This window comes from Cheilinus undulatus, linkage group 19, assembly GCF_018320785.1.
Source record: "Cheilinus undulatus linkage group 19, ASM1832078v1, whole genome shotgun sequence".
Classification (NCBI taxonomy): Eukaryota; Metazoa; Chordata; class Actinopteri; order Labriformes; family Labridae; genus Cheilinus; species Cheilinus undulatus.
The window spans coordinates 41,346,402-41,364,890 of NC_054883.1; the positions used below are offsets into that span (position 1 = coordinate 41,346,402).

The window sequence follows — 18,489 nt, forward strand, 5'->3', positions numbered from 1 at the left end:
TAATGTTTTTCTTGTTAAATATGGGAATGATATTGAAAATATCATTCCCTTTAATACAACAGTTCATATCCAATTTGCAAAATGAGTCAAAATCATCACAATTAGATATTTTTTCAAAAATGTTCAGCCCTAGTTTAATCGAATATTGTGATGTTTATAGTTTACAATGAATTATTGCTTGTTTTTGTTTGAAAATACATGAGATGAGGAACTTAAGAAATAATCGCAAATTAATTAGCAATCGCAATACTGGGTAAAAAAAATCGCAATTAGATTATTTTCTCAAATCATCCAGACTTCGTCCCAACCCAGCTGAAAACCACAGCTCCAAAACACAGGAAGTAGTATTCTTCTGCATAACAACGCCAACAGAAACCAAACTAAACAGATTAAAAGGTTTCAACAATAGTTGTGTGAATTACTGTCCACGTAAGAAAAATTAATAACAATAAAATATTCCTATAATTTGGCTCACGATAAGCAGAAGTGTGCCTGACTCTGGAGATTAATAAGCTTAGTTTACCTTAGATCCTTAGTTTACTGGTTATTACTCAAAAATAGAAGAATGGAAAATTACAGAGGTGTTCACTGAGGGCAGGGGTGCCAAACTCAAGGCCCAGGGGCCAAATCTGGCCTGTGGTGCAGTTTTACCCGGATCATATCATATTTGAATTAGAACTGGCCCGAAGGTCTGAGGTCTGCAGATTTCCTCCAGAGTAGAAATGTAGATTTAGCATTAAAGATTTCAAATATACTTTAAGTCATAAAATCTGAAAAAGTAAAGAGTAAAAATGATAAGATAGAAAGTAACGAATGAGGTAGAGAAATTACTTGCATATATTTGAATCTCAAAAATATGACTTAAACTTAGGATTTTGACTTTGTATCTCATATTGTGAACTTTTAGATTCCAATTTTAAATTTCAAGTCATATTTTGAATTTTCAAGGTCATGATTTCAATTTTAATCTCATATTTTGCCCTTTTAAACTCCTAACTTTGACTTTTAATACCATATTTTGACTTTTGAACTCACCATTTAGAATTTTATCTCACATTTGGACCTTTTGGATTCACAATATTAAATTTGAAGTCAAATCTGGACCTTTAAACTCAAAATTTTGCTTTTTAGTCCCAAAATTCAACCTTTAAACATATGATTTTTAATTTTATCTCATATTTTGACTTTTAAACTTGTGATTTTACTTTCTATCTCATAAATTTGCCTTGACTTTGACTTTGGATTTTATGTTCTGACCTTTTGAACTATATTGACATTACTTTTAAAACCTCAAAATCATGTATCATCAGTTTCTTCCCCCCTTAATTACCTTTGAAAATAAGGTTTAGAGTGTATGGTTAAATCTTGACCCTGTTAGGCCCTCAGTTTAGACCTAAATCCAGATTTCGACCCCTGCTGTGATTGAGTTTGACACCCCTGACTTCGGGCGTCCATAGAATTTATGCTAACAAATGTTTGTTAAAGAAAAATTCAGTGAGTCAAACCAGAACGATTGACTGAGGGTACATAAAATCCACATTTATCACTAAAGGCGTCTCTGCAGTTGTTTTATTCAGACACTCGTGTGCATTTTCCTCATCGCACAGTAATACCGTCCTTTAAACAGTTAGTTTCCTCTTCTCACCCCTCTCATGAGCGTGTTTCTGAGACGCTCTGTAGCCCGCCTCCCCCCCTCCCCTCTCTGACATTGGTATGATCCGCGCTCGTGCAGCGCTTCTGATTCCCCCCCTGTCTGAGGAGCCAAATTACCTCCAGTCACAAAGTCTCCCTGCCCGCTCAAGTCCTGTCGCTCCGTGTCTGAGTAGTCTGGTACCTGAAAGAGGATCTTAAACAGCGCAAAGCTGGACCGGTACATCATGACCATGTATAAGGGGAAGCGTCGCAACCGTCGATGTAAGTTTACACATTTTATAAAAGCCTTTGAGACACGAAACAGACGTTAAATTTATGCTAATGTTGACCGTTACAAGTTGGAAAGATCCAGCCGTTTTTTCGCGGGAAAGGGAATGCTAACTTGTCATAATTTGCTTGATAAATGATTTTCAAGCGGATGTAGTTTCAGGATAGAGAAGTTATTCAGTCTTCAGTGTTCTAAACCATCTGATTTACCGTCGAATGCTGTTAAAAAAATCTCTCTAACGGTACTTTCCCTGCTAATAAGAAGTCATGTCACCTGCTGCACGCTGCTGATTACTGTTTGCTCTGTGCTGTTACTTAGTGAAGCCGTCCCTGCACCTGCTCTGCTGTCTGCTCTAATGTATTCATCCTGACCGAGTTAGCATACATTACAGAGAAATGTGTCGACTCATCAGGGCTCCGGGGTCGCTATAAATAATGAAAACAGTCGTTTTAGGTTCAGTTCACGTTCATCCGTCACCTTATATTTAGTGTTGTAGCCTACATTTTTAAATAAACAGCAGCAGTGTGCTCCAAAGTGCTGCTTCATGTAAAAACGGTCCATCTGCTGCTGTACTTACATTGTCCTGTACAGTGAATACACATTTGGACTCCATTAATTCTCACTTTAACGAGGAGGGAGTAAAATGTGTTTTTGTTGCCTAGTTAAGTGATTTTTAACTGGTGGGATGGGACCCAGAAATGGGTTGTAGAGCTGCTGCACTGGGACACAAGTGTGCCTGGAAAATGTGGCAAAGTCTATAATAAACGGTAGCCCTGAGCAGACAATATATCCATACGTTTTTACTCTTTACAACCAATAACAAAATTTACAATATTTAGGAAAATAAAATGCATGTATTGGCACAGGGGTTAGCGCTGTTGCCTCACAGCTAGAAGGTCCCTGGTTCGCTTTCCAGTCAGGTCCTTTCTGCACAGGTACTCCGGCTTCCTCCCACCACCAGAAACATGCTGGTTAGGTTGATTGGTGACTCTAAAATTGTCCGTAGGTGTGAGTGTGAGCGTGCCTGGTTGTCTGTCTGTGAATGTCAGCCCTGTGATTGAGTCCAGGATGTACCCTGACAGCTGGGATAGGCTCCAGCCCCCCCCCCCCCCCAAATAAGAGAGATTTGTGGTACTGATTCGTCTTCATGAACCGGGACATTATGACTTGAGATGTCACCATCATTCTCAATGTAGTCTTAAAAAAAATGTGTAAAATTCTTCTTGTCAAAGTGTTTGTTTACACACTCTACACTGCAACACCACCTAGTGTTGAAACTAAAAATTACAACACAGTCAAGGCCGTAATTACCTCCGCCAAGGAGATAATTGATTGGCAGGGCTTGTTAGTGTGTTTGTTTGTCAGTTTTTTTTAGCAACATAACTCAAAAAGTTGTGGAAGGATTTTGATGAATTTTTTTCAGGAAATGTCAGAAATGGCATAAGTAAAAACTGATTTTGTTTGGACAGGGTTTGGACAACCCTGTCTTGAGGCTTTCAGTTTTATTTCTTCATTAGTTTGTTTGTTTGAATTTCTCTGATTAGCTATTAACAAATTAAAATCCTTTTAAGGAACCTCCAGTTTCTGTTCTTTGCGCCCTCTGTTGACAAAGATGCCCCTTATATTGCTTGGTGATCATTCCTTTCTCTTATTAGGTTGTGTTTTCATCAGAATCGTTCACCCTGCTGTCTTTCTTATGTCACATCTATCACTTTTTGTGACTCTGTGCTGTGGGAAATATAAAAATAATGCTGTTATTTCAGGTTGAAGCAGATCATTAAATGGCACCTATCCCTTGGCAGCAGTTACCACCACTGAAAAATACTGTATGGAAATGGTCTGTCTTGTTCTGGTGGTCTGGTTTATTTTTTATGCCATACAGAGGAATCAGTGGTAATTTAAGCCTTTTTTATGACCAGTTGTCTCCTCACAGAGGCGTATTTTGAAAATGACATGCAGTACCAGTTATCTTAACTGAAGGGTTGGAATGGCGCCAGAGCTTGTTTTATACTTAAAGCGTATTACTTACATTTTGAACTCCAATTCAGACAGGGTGAAACTGTCCAGGAGTTCCTCAGTAAAGGAGCTGGAGGAGGCAGGTAAAAAAAAAAAGCCAGTGAATCTGCCTGTAGGCTACAGATGGTAAAGAGATACTGAACTTGTGTAGGAGTTTATCTGTTGGCTGTTACTCAGGCTACACACGACTGCAAAAAGCTACTGACAAAGGTTATCACAATTCTAGATATTTAAACTTTTACACAATTCTATTGAATTAAAGATGCAATAATTGTGAGAATCAGGATTGATATTGATGTTTAAATAAAAGTGTATTCATTGCTTCTTGGTTGTGTAGGACTCCCAAAATGCAAACAGTTTTTCTCATGTCTGACCCTGAAAACAGAGACTGTCCAACAGGTGATTTCCTCCCTGTATAATAAAAGAAAGACTGCTCTGAATCAGTAATTAGATGCCAGTAGGGCTGGGCAATTAATCACAAATTAGATTAAATTGCAACATGGCCTGCTGCAATTTACAAACTGCAAAAGTTGCAATATTTCTTTTACTTGAAATGTTTAAAAATAGCAGTTTAATTGATTCATTTTTTTGCAGCAGCAGGGATTTTATGCACATTATGAAAACATGCAAGTGTCAATAATGGTTACAAAAATCCTCATTTTTGTGTTTCATGTGTTTTTATTTTTAGTCAAAATAAGTAACATAAAAATGATGATCCCCTTCAATAAAGCAACTGGTATCAAATTTGCAATATGAGCAAAAATAATCAGCTCATTCTGTTCTAGCAGTGGGCGAGCCAGCTTCACCTCCTCCACCCGAGCCGCCTCCACATAAACTCCTTGGTGGAGGTAAAAATACAGTCCTAGACACTGAGTATTGGGTAGTTATTTGTTGGCATGTCTGAATCAGTGGTTCTCAACCTTTTTAGCTGGTGACCCCCATAATAAAGGTGTCAGGGACCGGGGACCTCCACTGTACCTGAAGGTAGTTGAACAGCCATGAATAATCGGGAATAGTCGTGTGCAGACAAGGCCGTCCATAAGGGGGATAAATGGGAGAGCTTTCTGGGGCCCAGCCAAATGTAGAGGAACCATGGAGGTCAGGAAATTATGGTCATTTGTAAAGTTAAGCTGTAATATTCTTATTTTATATTGAACCTGAATAATCACCAATCTTATAAAAACATGTTTTTATTATTTTGTGCAGTAGTAACTGGCCTTCTAAAAAATGTAAAATCCCTTTTCTTTAAAACAGAATTGAAATGGGTTAAAATGGCAAACACTGGTGAAAAGGCTTTTGAGAGGGTATTTTGAAAGAAGCAGAAATGGCAAAAATTTGATAAAAGTTGCACAAAGTAAGAGAATAATGACAAAAAGTGGCATAAAAAAGTGGTTAAAAAGGATTAAAAAGTAGCCAAATGGGTTTAAAGTGGCAAACATGGATGGAATATTTGGTAAAATGGGAAGGAAAATTGGCCAAAATAGATTTACAGAGGCAGAAAAATAGGCAGAAATGGGTTAAACAGGCAAAAATTGGCATAAAAAAATAATGAAATTTTGTTTAAATGGGTAAAAATGAGCCTGAAAATGGTTAACAGTGGCAATAATAGGTCAACGGGGGAAACAAAAGACAGAAAACGTAAAGAATTGGTTTGGAAATGACAAAAATGAGACAAAAGTCAGTGGCAAAAATGTGCAAAATTGGGGTGAATTGGCAAATGTGTAATTGAAAAATATTAATTTTTCTAAGGCATCTGGAGACCCCCTCTCAGTGTCTCGTGACCCCAAATGGGGTCCTGACCCCAAGGTTGAGAACCATTGGTCTAAATTGTTTAAATACATAGCATATTGCTGCAATTTAGACAGCACTCCCTCTGTTTTTCCTTTGACTTATTCTGGTGAAAAATATAACTGAACATCTTGAGGCTTTTTAAAGCTTTGGTTCTTTTTTAAACTATCAATCTTCAAAACCCAGAGATTGCATCAGCTGGTAGTGGCGATATTCCAGACAGCCCTGCTAGAGGCTGCAAGTCCAAGCCTTAGACATGTTATGTTAAGATAAATGAAAAAACTTACTGGTGTGGTAAGTTGGATTCTGATCAAACAGTTACTGACACACATAAATACCGTTAGTTCAGCAGCTATCCTACTTTAATCATCATGGTCAGCTCCCTATTTGTCTTTAACTGCCTCAGTCATTTCAAACAATACTGATAAGAGGAGGAAATTTTCATGTCTGCCAATCTGATAACATGCTGGAAATATTGTGCACTCCAACTTAAATCATATCATCTTTGAGAAATTTGGGCTATCTCCTCTGCATATCCATTTTTGTTAATGCATTTAGCCTTATCAGACATTTTTGGAAACTCTTGACTGCAACTTTAACAGTTCAGTCGGTGTGATTGTGTCTAAGAGAGGTGGTATCACAAGTTTGTACAGGACTGCTGCAGCTTAAAGTTTCATTTTCACTCCCACAAAAGATCTTGTGCTTGTTTTAGCCGGCAGAGTGTGATTTTCAGCATAACATTTTACACATAAGCAACAATTAAGACTCCCTAAAGTACAGATTTACTGACCCTATGGGGATGATTGTGTCTGGAAATGGTGGAATTGTTAAAACAATTAAAGACTAATGGGATTTTAAATTCAAATTCCTTTACTACAGATGGTTGTGTGCTTGTTTTAGACAACAGGCAGGGATTAGAGTGTGAAATTTGTTTTTAAAAGCTGCAATTTTTGCATATCCATATCTACTATCTACATCGCTTATCCCATTTGGGGTCACAGGGGCTGGAGCCTATCCCAGCTTAGAGAGGAGGGGTAAACCCTGTCCTGTTTGCCTGCCAATCACAGGGCTATTTTGCGTAGAGATTCTCTAAATTTAAAGGCTACTGATTAAAATGTACTTTCAAAGTACTGTTTTAAGTGTCTTCTACTGCTTTTAACAGAAAACTAGAATTACCTTGGGTAGTGACTTTTTATAATCCATTTCACATGCTGCATTTAACCATATCAGAAATTTTGCATCAGTTAAGACTCCCTTAACTGCAAATTTGTCCCAAATGGGGATGACTGTGCCTGAAATAGTTTTATTATAACATGATAAGAACCACTGCTGGGATTTCAAGGTGAGATTCCTCCTGAACGAAAGGGCTTGTGCTGTTTTTTTTTTTTGTTTGTTTGTTTGTTTGTTTGTTTTTTTAGCTAACAGAATTTGAGTTCTAGCATGAAATTAGATAAGTATAAGTGACAGCACTAACAAACGCAAGCCATTTTGCATGTAAATATGTAAAATAAAAAGCTAACCTACTTTCAGCACTAAGGTCAGCTCCTTATTATGTGTTCTATTGCTGTAAATGCAGCAAACCTTTTTTATAGCGTTAATATTCCTGGTGTGCGAAAAGTCCCCATTGAAACCCATTCAAACCACTTCTTTTGACCCATATGCCATTAAGGCATGAATCATGCATTTTCTGGTTTCTGGGCTTCATTTGAGAGTTGGGGCTTTACATTTGCACTTGGACCTTTTTTTGTTTTACCCTGTGACATCACTTTTACCATATATGGGCGAGGGCAGGAAATACATGTTTTTTCCACCAGATTTCAGTGTTATACTGCCTTTTGCTCCCCTTCTCACTAACACTCTGAGGTTTCGTTTAAGTGCAGATCAATGTGTGTCTGTGAGTGTGTCTGTGCAATAATCAAAAAATAAGATATCTCATTTTCATGTAGTAACCTGCCAAAAAATCAATTTTTGTGTGTATTTTGCATCTAAAAATGCAGTGACATCATCAATGAAACATGGCATTTTAAAGGGTTAAAGAATTTAAAATGAATGAGTCTTTGACATTTATGGTTAGGGCTGACCTTAAATGAGAAAAATATAATTCAATGACAGTAAAACAATTCTGAAAAGTATGATATTTATAACATGATTTAAAGGTGTGCATTTTTTGCACAGAAGGGTGAAAAATATAAGTATTTTAGAATAATTGACCTCACAAAAAAAAAAATCTAAAAATGCATTTTAACAAATGATGCTACTAATCAATGACATATGCCAGGCTGCAGTCATCCATAAATAAGTTAATCACTTTCAGTGTAGAATCTTGAAAAAAATCAATTTGTGGATTTTTTTTCATCAAAAAATGTTGTTTGTTTACATTACAGACATGGCAATTAAAGGGTTAAAAGATATGACAATTATTGAGTATTTGGTATTTTTATTAATGGTACAAGTTGACGAAACAAGGAAAAAATGAAACAATAAAAAAAAATTAACTTAATAACTTTTTTATTTACAGTAATAATCCCCTGTGCATTTTTTGCACACTAGGAGGAAAATGAGGCAGCAATTTTTAGAGATACCAGAGGGTTAAACTTGTCAAGGCATTTTTTTGCAATTATTTTGACTCCCTGACCTGTGCATTTATAACCCTATGTGGATTATTGTGTCTGAAAATGGTGGTACTGTAAAAATAATAAAGTTGAAATTCCTCTACTACAAAATGTCTGGTGCTTGTTTTAGCCAACAGACAGGGATTTTTAATGTGATTTTGGTTTTAAAAGCAGCAAGTCACAAGCTTAAGTCATTTTTTTCATATAAATGCCCTAAATTTTAGAGCTAGCCTTCTTTCAGCACCATGGTCAGCTCCTTGTGCTGTCTTCAATTATCTTGTACAACAAACTTGAAAATGAATTGGTTGTAACTTTCTTTTAATCCATTTGACTCACAGAATTTGGATTTTTCCCACATTTTTGCAATGATTGAGACTCCCTGACCTGTAAATGTACAGATCCAGTTTGAATGATTGTGTCTGAAAATGGTGGTATTGTGAAAATAAGTAAGGACAGCTGAGATTTAAAGTTAAAATCCCTCTACTTCATTTTGCCAGCAGATGGGGATTTTGAGTGAGGAATTAGATTTTAAAAGCTGCACTTTTATGCATTTTTGCATATAAATACGCTAAGGCTGGTTAAACACCGCCGCGTGGTAACTACCCTGAAAACCGCCTCCCTGCTGGAGAAGTCCCCCGAAATGCTGAGCGTTTTTTAAAGCGGCCGCCACGGTACAAGGCAGAAATGACAAAGAGGTGCTTCAGTGAACGTCACAGCAGAGCCCACCCACAAGTCCATCACCCCCCCTCCCCAAAAAAACACATAGAATACCTCACAATCTCTGTTTATTAACATTTATAATGTACTATAAAACGGAGGGAAAAATACAGTTCCGTCATTGAAATAATTCTCCCTAGAAAACACGTTTCAATGGTTGGTTCCACAGTTTTTCACAGGATACACCAACATTATGAGCTCCCCCATTGTTTGCTTAGACCCACGAACCCTGCTATTTCCGGATTCTCTCCCTTCTTCAAAGTGATTGGCTGCTGCCAGACGGCTGCCGCCAAAAAGTTCAACACGCTGAACTCCAAGCGGCAGGGCAAAATCTGTGTGCGTTCACGTGGTCGGCAACCACTTCTGGGTCCTACCGCTGCGGTTAAAACCGCTTCCCGTCTGCTACCCGTCCCTCATTAAAATGACTGGAGGCGGTGAGCTGCCAGGCAGCGGTGTGTAAAGGGCTTAAATCTAAAAGCTAGCCTACTTTCAGCACCATGGTCAGCTCCATATGTGTCTTGTATTGTTTAAAATACAGCAAACTTGAAAATGAATTGGTTGTGGGTGACTTCCTTTTAATCCATTTTGAACTTTCAGACATTTCTGGAATGATTGAGACTGCCTAAACTGTAAATTCACATGCACAATAGCAGTATAGTAATGTGTCTGAAAGAGGTGGTACTGTAAAATGCTCAAGGACTGCAGAAATTTAAAGTTCAAATTCCTCTAGTACAAACAATATTGTGCTTCTTTTAGCTGCCTGTTAGAGCTGTTTTTTCAACAGCAGATATACTCTTAAAAAGATGAATATGTGAGTGACATTCAGCTGTAAAGTGGCCTTTGTGTAGGGGTGACTTTTTGGATGAGTTATTGTGAGACTAAAACAGTTTTATTACGTCTCTTTTAGAACTATTTTTTTTTTTGAAGACTAACTGCTGCATGGACACATGAGAAGATTAAAGAAAGAATGATTGGTTATGAATAAGAAGGTAGTGATCTAGGTTAATATTTGAATGTTGCTGAGTGTGCCATGCAATCCTAGCTCAGCTGTACGCATCGAGGAAATTCATCTTTGTTCTGTTCACTTTGTTCCTCATCAAAAGGTGAACTGTGCGCCTGGGAGCATGCTTACGATGTTGTCTTTTGTGATTAATTTAATTAGGGAGAAGAAAACCCTACAGCTTCTTCTCTTGCGAGTCCAAGCATGAGTATTTGAGATGAAGTCCATAAATTTTTCACGATTTTGCGGCTCAGAAATCTTTGGAGATCAAATAGGGTTCCAGCCCTCTGCACCACAGAGATTTGTTTTTATCTGCGAGTGTGTGTGAGGGAGTGTGTGTCAAATCTCTGTCAGTGTGCGGCGTGCCGTTATGACATTTCATCTTCAGGCTAAAGGAAGACTTTGAAGTCTACTACGTGACAAAGAAGATTGTTCAAACAGAGAAACTTCCTGTCGACACACACTCTTTAGGCGCTTGTATTCGTGAGAGCTGCGACACACGACAAATGAACGTGTGGGGCACATGTTGGTTTGTGTGTCTGTGCGGCTGATGTTCGAAGGAGGAGGAGGAGGGAAGGGGGGCACAAGAGGCAGGCTGTTACATCTTGTCAGATGTCCTCCACGTTCCTCAAAGCATGTGTCAAGGGCAGTCATGGTTTCGTGTGTTTTTCTGCTTTCCAGACTTGAGTTTTTTTCGCTCCAAAATTTCTGTTTGCATGTTCATGGGAGGGAATATGAATTATGCACATTACAATGCACTGTTAAACTGTTGCTGCTCAGTTTGTCTCGAACAAATCCTCAAAACAGATTCCACTATAAATGCTTGATTTGCCTCCCAAGATGTAATTGCTTTTGGAGATGCACCAATACGCTCAACTCATGATCTGATTCATATCGGGAAACTGTGTTTGGAGACCAATTTTCCTGCCAGTTTCTAATTTTTATAAATAGGTAAGATTTAAAGCTAAAAAATGTATTTTTTTGCACTGAGATGTCTACATTATTGAAAAAGTGGCTACTATTCTGTTGCATATTTTTTTGTAAATGATTACTTTCATTACCTCAGATATTTCCTCTAAAAGGTGTATTTACTAAACACTTTTTCACTGTGTTTGCTTCATTGATAAGTTTCACATATTGAGGGAGAAAAGCTGTTAAAAAAGGCCCTTCAGCTTAATGCTGCACAAGCAATCCCAGAATGCTTCGTGAGTAGAAAGCAACATCATCCAGAAAGGCAGGAGTTTCTCTTTTACATGTTACAGATGTTGCCTGGTTTACTTATTTTGCGTAGTAGTCTCTTATATTATTTTTAAACTGTTTTTTGTCTCCCAATCTTACATTCTGTCTTTAGAACAAGACATATCCTCAACTTCAGAATCTTCACTTGTATCCCTACTTCTGCCATGTCTGTATTTATCTTCTCTCCAGCTACAGTTAGCACACTTTTCTGGTTAAAAGCAGCTATATGTAACCTTTATCCCTGCATAATGGTAACTTCAAAGTTGATCTTAGAATACAATTCATTTTTAGAGGAAGAATTAGGGTGCCAGTTTAGCTCAGTGGGTAGAATGATATTTACCCTATTTCCACAGAGGGCCCCAGTTACCTGCTCACAGTACTGGCTCTCTAGTAAGAAGTGCATACAACTTCATGGCTGGCCTCCAGCTAAAAAGAAGCCAGTTCATGCATCCTGGTGCTGTGAGAATGGTGATGGATGAAGCGAAAAAGAGACAAAAAAGACAGTAAAGCTGGCCACACACTACATCATTTAATCTTGACTTAAGCCAGATTTGCCTGCGACGATCAAGTTGGTGTTTCCCAATTCAGGTGTCATTGAAAATTGGTACTGGTGTGGTGTCAATATTATTTTATCGCTCCCTGTCAAGTTGAAGCCTCCCTGGTGTTAAATCATAAAAATCAAATATGTTGGATATTTTTTGAAGGTCAGACTGCCGCTCACAGAATATCCACAACAACCAATGAGAACAAGCTGACCTGGGAGCATCACCAACTGGATGTTGCATACTTTTACAGCAAAAATGAACTGTTGCTGCTAGGGATGGGCGTTTGGAAGAAACCTGCCAACTTTAGCATCTATAATGTTAACAATCAACTAATTGATTAATCGTTATGTATGTATAAAAACATACATACATGAGCATATATATATATATAACATTTTCCTATATAACAAAAACAGGTAACTAATTAGTGTGTTTCTCAATGATTTATTTATTTTCACCCTTCGAAAGCCTAGGGCTTTTAAACATAAAGAAGGCATGGTCCCACTCACAATGTCATGACAGTAGATATTTTTGTGCAGTGCAGAGTAAGATGTGTTTAGTCTCTTTATTAAATGCCAACATCAGATTGACTAAATTCCTCGTGATTGGCCAAATTTTTAATAACCAATTAATTGATCATCAATTAATTGCTTCCATCCCTAGTTGCTGCAACTATTACACGTACCAGGACAGGTGGCTGATGATTTCAGACATTCTCCATGTTTGTTTTCTTCTGAAATTATATTAAGTCAGACGGTGAGTTTTCATGTGAGGAATCTCTGCTGTGAAATTGAGACTATAAACAGCAGATGTGGGGTCTCAAAGTCTGGATGAATCATCTAGTGCAGTGGTTTTCAAATGGTGTGCCTTGAGGCAAATCTAGGTGTGCCTTGGGAATTTGTACTTTCTGCCCCTTATAACATATTTTTGCCACCTTTTAAACCTTTTCACCCGCTTTTGCTATTGTTTGTTATTTTTACCTAATATTTCTATCACTTTTAACCCCTTTTTGGCCTTTTTATTTTTTGCCACTTTTAACCCATTTTGTCACCATTTTGGCAATTTTTGCCCACTTTTGCTATTGTTTTGTCATTTTTTTCCCCAATTTTTTCATCACCTTTAACCCCTTTTTACCATTTTTTTGCCACATTTTTTGCCTATTTTTGCCCACTTTGCTATTGTTTGGCCTCTTTATTTCCCAAAATATGCCTCATTAAAAAAAAAAAAAAAATTTAACCCCTTTTTGCCACTTTCTGCCCACTTTTCCACATCAACATATTTGTTGTCCCGTTCCTGGATCTTCAAGTTAGCTGAATAAAGTTGGAACCTAGCAAACCAATCTCGACTAGCGTGTGATAAAATAGCCTTTTTATTATAGCCACATGCGAACAGGTGGTACATAACGGGCTGTAGACACTAGCGGAGTCATATTTGGGCTACATCCTTTCATATCGTGGCAGCTTCTCAGCTGACATGGTTCTTTGGCTTTCTCAGCTTTGCCAGGCTCTATCATCAAATACACATGGTCTATAATGGGGAGGGGTACCAGTCCTGTGTAAGTTTTATGATAGTTTGGCTGCACTCAGAGACGTCTGGCGGCCACCAAAGTCCATATCATTCTAAACTGTTCAGATTTGTATCAGTTTTTAATACACATTTAATCCCACCTTCAGACATTTTATCAGCCACCACCTGCAGTTGCTTTAGCTTGCCTTTTTTTTCCCCCTGACCTGGACAAGCAACAATCTCTCTCTCTCACTTTCTCTCAGCTCTTTCCTGAAAATGTGATTTTTATCTGTCAGAAAAGGACCTAATGAGACTCCTCTGTCGATGCTCGATGATGAAATAATGTGACAGAGTTGTCATAAGATGTCGCCACCCCTCCCCAGAGTCCTCCTCATCCTCCTCAGCTCCCCCATCAAGCGAGCAGCCTAGCTCACATTTTAGTGGAGGAAAGGCTGTTTGGACTGCTGCCGGAAGAAGAGAAGAGAGAAGAGTCAGCGCAAAATAAAGACGAGCATTCAGCGACACATCTGCATGTGCACAGAGAAAACAGTAACACCCACAAGTAAATGACACCTTATTATCCACATCCCTTTGTGCATTAAGGAAGAATGAGATGCAAAATGGCAGATTATTTTCTTTGTTTTATGGTGAAGAGGCAGAATATTTAGAGCAACAGGCTTTGGTGTGAGTGGCATTTTTTAATATTGGATCTAATGTGCACAGTCGACAGATGTGTATGCAGCAGTCTGAAGGGAGGATGAAATGAAATGTCTGTCAGGACTCATGACAAGGAAACAGAATAATAAGAGAATTTGCAACATCTCCCTTTCTATCACAGCACTCATCTCTCACATGCACACCTGTGCAGGTATGTGAAGCAACATTTCTGAAACATGAATGCAAGTTTCAACACATTTGTAATGCATGTAGGCCAGCAGTATGCATGAGAAATTCCTCTCAATAAGTAATTCTCTTTATTTCTGTCTGTAAATGAAATATAAATGTCTGAGTGAGAATTTTAGAGCAGCATGATGTTAAAATAAATCAAACATTTCAGTAGTAGCTAGAAAAGGTACTATTTTTAGCGACAAGGAAAGTCAACGGGGATAACCTGATTAGAGACGGCTGTCATGATTGTCTCAGAGGAAATACTCATTTTATGTGTTTGGTGTTTGTTTTCATGCCTCGATCCCCTCCGCCAAGCCTCCCCCGCCACGCTTATGTTCATCCGTCCGGCGGCCTGAATCGTCCGCTTTTTGAAGTGTATCGTTGTTGACTGGTGTGAGACGGCTCGCCGGGGTTTTACAGGTCACAGAGAGGGATGTGATCTCAAAGCGATGCCATGCCTTTATCTGTTCCGCCGGTGCCTGAAGGGGCCGCGGATTATGAGCTGATCCCCTCCGACTTTGGTCCGTGCAGACGCAGAGAGGCGGCGAGGCGGGACAGCAGACTGAAAGTCACACTCGAGTGTTTACGGAGGGAGAGATGCTCAAGTTTTTGTAGCAGGATGTTCACTGAGACGTCGTAGTCACAAATAATAAAATGGCTGTTTAGTGAACTCTGCTCTCTGTTAGAGAGAGTTACAGGGTGTGATGTTTGAGGCTCATGTCGTCTTTATTAAGCCAGGGAAGAGGATGTTTTAATTAGCAGCAACCGTTTTCTTCATCAATTATTCATACATGTCCGCTTCTAAAGCAACACCTCAAACACTGACCAGGCAAATTGATTGGTTGCAACATTCCCAGGTGCCATGTGCTTCCTGCTCTTCTCTGTTTCTTACTATCATGAATCAACCCTCCTCCTTTGGTTTATAACCAAGTTATTTTGAAGGCCTCACCTTGGGGTTTAGAGGCTTGTCATTTGAATTTTTTCAACATTCTTTCTCATCTTTGCAGAAATTTGTGTTTTAAGCATTTCAATAACAATTTTTTTCCATATTAATGAAAAACGAGTGATGTTGCAGTGTGGTAGTGAGATTAGCTTTTTAAAAACAGCAGTGTTTTGGAGCCTGTGTCACCTTGAATGTTATAAAAACAGCTCTGAATGGATTAGAATCTTAAATTCGTACTTCTGCTTGCAGTACAAGGCTTACAGTTTGTCAGTCAGGACCTAGGCTGTGAAACAGAAAGGTAATTGTGTGTTTTTTTCTACGTAGGAGCTTATCATGGCTAACAAATTAGAAAAAAGAAGAGTAGGACTGAATGAGGTTAGAATGAGTCAAGATAGAAAAATGCTTTTTCTAAAAACCTAGGCTTATTCAGAATTCGTGTGAAATAGAGATGGGTGATACCAATATGTTTAATTCGATACCAATACTTTTGAAGAAAGAATAAAATATTGAACTCACAAACTTTCAAAACGTACAAATTTCAGGCAAATACAAAGGCGTATGCATAGCATTCAGAAATTCATTAAGGGGGAAACTTCAATTAAAATATTTGTGCAAGCAGGTAAAAGTAAAATGAATCAAATATTTACATTTATGTGGTTTTAACACAGAAATAAACAACATAAGAATGCCCATTTCATTTTTGTGTAATTCTTATAGAAGGGCTGCATTAGCCACCTATGGACACTAGTTTTAAGCAAACATGTAAGAAGTACAAGTCATCAATGATTTTCATAGAAATATTTATCTTTTTATGTTTATACAACTCAGTCTTTATACATTTTATGGTACTGGCATGTGGTCTCAGTATTTTTATGTTTTCTTACAATTTTGAACTGGATTACTGGAGACCACATGGAGTGATAAAGACAGCCAGGTTCACATCACAGACTATAAAATGAATTCATATGTGAGCAAGTGAAGTTGCTGAAATCTGCTACTCATTTATGATTGGTCCCCAAAGTCACATGGTACGGCAGGATTGACGTCTGATCGGTGTTCAAATTCACGTGACATGGACGAGCAGTAAAGCCAGTTTTGAGTAAAGAGAGGCAGGGAGGCACTCGGAGGAGAAGTGGTGGTGAGATGTAGTTTATGATACTCATTTGGTATTGATACTTTGCTAGAGGGATCGATACCAAAAGAGTACTTTTTAAATACTAATATATATGGACACTGTAGTATCTATACTCCCACCACCACTTTGAAAACACGGTTGACAGTTTTTGGTTAAATCTTGACCCTGTTAGGCCCTCAGGTTAAACCTAAATTCAGATTTCGGCCCCTGCTGTGATTGAGTTTGACAATCCCGACTTAGATCATGACGCAGACTGTATTAATAGTGCTTCACTGAAAGAAAATGAGACAGAGCCAGTAGCTGGGTTTCCATTACAGTTTTTCGCAAAATGAAAGCGATATTTCTTAAATTTCAACTAAGTACAATTGTGCTTTGAGCTTGTTTCCACTGGAGGCAGTTTTGGGTATGAGCCTTGCAATTCTCGTAAAATCTCATCTCACGTGAATCTGCTGCAAGGAAGCTGGACGCAGTGGTGCAGTCATGGTTTTATCTACAGCGGTCGCTTTGACAATTTTGAACAAAAGACGAAGGCAGTGGATGATAGTTCAGAGGTAAAGTCCGTTTGTATGGCAAAAGCCACACATAAGGGTATGAGTATGATGTTAAGAAAAGTTTTGTCTCTTCTGTCCGCACGTACCATGCCTTACGTTATGTCCTGTGACTTGTAAATATGGAAAAAGTGTTTTCACTGCACTTTTGCGATATACTTCCAAAAATTTATATCAAAACGTCTGAAAAACCTCCTCATAAGGTAAGAATTCTTGTATCGTGGCAGCTCTAGTCTCCACTCAACTTGCTATAGCCTAGATCAGGGGTGTCAAACTCAAACACAGCAGGGGCCGGATACTAGATTTAGGTCTAACCTGAGGGCCAAACAGGATCAACAATTAACCAAACTGTCATTTGCACCAGTTAAAAAAATGGGGAAAACTAACTGAGCACTGATGATAAATTCAGATTAATAAAAGTTAAAATTATAAGTTTATCAGCTCAAAATCTGAGATGAAAGTTGCACTTATTAGTTCAAAAGGTCAAAACACAAAATTCAAAGTCAAACACTGATTTTAAAGGGCAAGTATATTCAGTTCAATTCAATTCAAAACTTTATTACAGACTCTAGGTCCAGAGAATAAAAAACAATACAGAACAACACATAAAAAGGACAGAACAATACCGCACATACTGCATGTTACCGTAACGGCACAATACGTTAATAAATCAGATTCAGTAAAAGAAAAGCACAGAAAAGAAAATCACATTAAAGCAGGCATCAGTACCAGTGTTTCCATAGTGGTGAGATGTATTTAACAGCACTATGTTTGATGTCAGTCAAGGCCAAAATAATTTCATTCCCAGTGGAATCAAGTCAACACATTAATTTATACATAAGATTTCTATATACAGCATGTAGAGTATTATCTCCTGCACTTACAAACATCTCACTTACAATGCACCACCTCGGTCTTTTCAGTAGGAATCTCAGAGCATCATTGTAGGCTTCTTGTAGCCTCTGCATACTTGATTGAATGTCAAAGTTGGGAGTTTAAGAATGGAATGTTACATAAAATTCAGTTTAAAGAGTTAAAACATGAGTTAGAATTTTGAATTGTGAGTCTAAAAGGTCAAAATGTGGGATTAAAGTCAAAGTTAGGAGTTGACAAGGTCAAAATGTGGGATTAAAGTCAAAGTTAGGAGTTGACAAGGTCAAAATGTGGGATTAAAAGTCCAAGTTAGGAGCTGGTAAGGTCAAAATGTGGGATTAAAAATCCAAGTTAGGAGCTGATAAGGTCAAAATGTGGGATTAAAAGTCCAAGTTAGGAGCTGATAAGGTCAAAATGTGGGATTAAAAGTCCAAGTTAGGAGCTGAAAAGGTCCAAATATGACTTTACTTTCACAACTGTTAATTTAAAAGGTTGAATTTTGATGTAAAAAGTCAAAACTGTTAATTTAAAAGGCCAAGATATGAAATAAAAAGTCAATAGATTTGAGTGTGAGCTGCAAAATTGAAAATATGATATGAAAACCAATTTGATTTCTTTTCCAAATTCCTCACTTTTAATCTTAATATTTTTACTCTTTACTTTTTCACCTTTCAAAGGTTAGGTTTACGTGTTTATACTGTAGTAAATCTGCAGACCTCATACTAACGGGACAATTACACTAGAAATATGATACGATC

General features: G+C 38.0%; 1 protein-coding gene across 2 annotated transcripts in view; it reads left to right on the forward strand.

The window, feature by feature from the left end:
• LOC121527082 (RNA-binding Raly-like protein) overlaps nt 1-18,489 on the forward strand; it is a 237,620-nt gene that overhangs the window by 173,836 nt on the left and 45,295 nt on the right. The window contains exon 1 of one of the 2 annotated variants that reach the window (XM_041813769.1): nt 1,786-1,914. The exons of the other annotated variant lie outside the window; for it this stretch is intronic. Coding sequence (XP_041669703.1) covers nt 1,878-1,914 — 37 coding nt within the window. The 5' untranslated portion in view covers nt 1,786-1,877. Of the gene's footprint in view, nt 1-1,785; nt 1,915-18,489 lie in introns of those variants that run through there. 2 annotated transcript variants of the gene reach the window in all.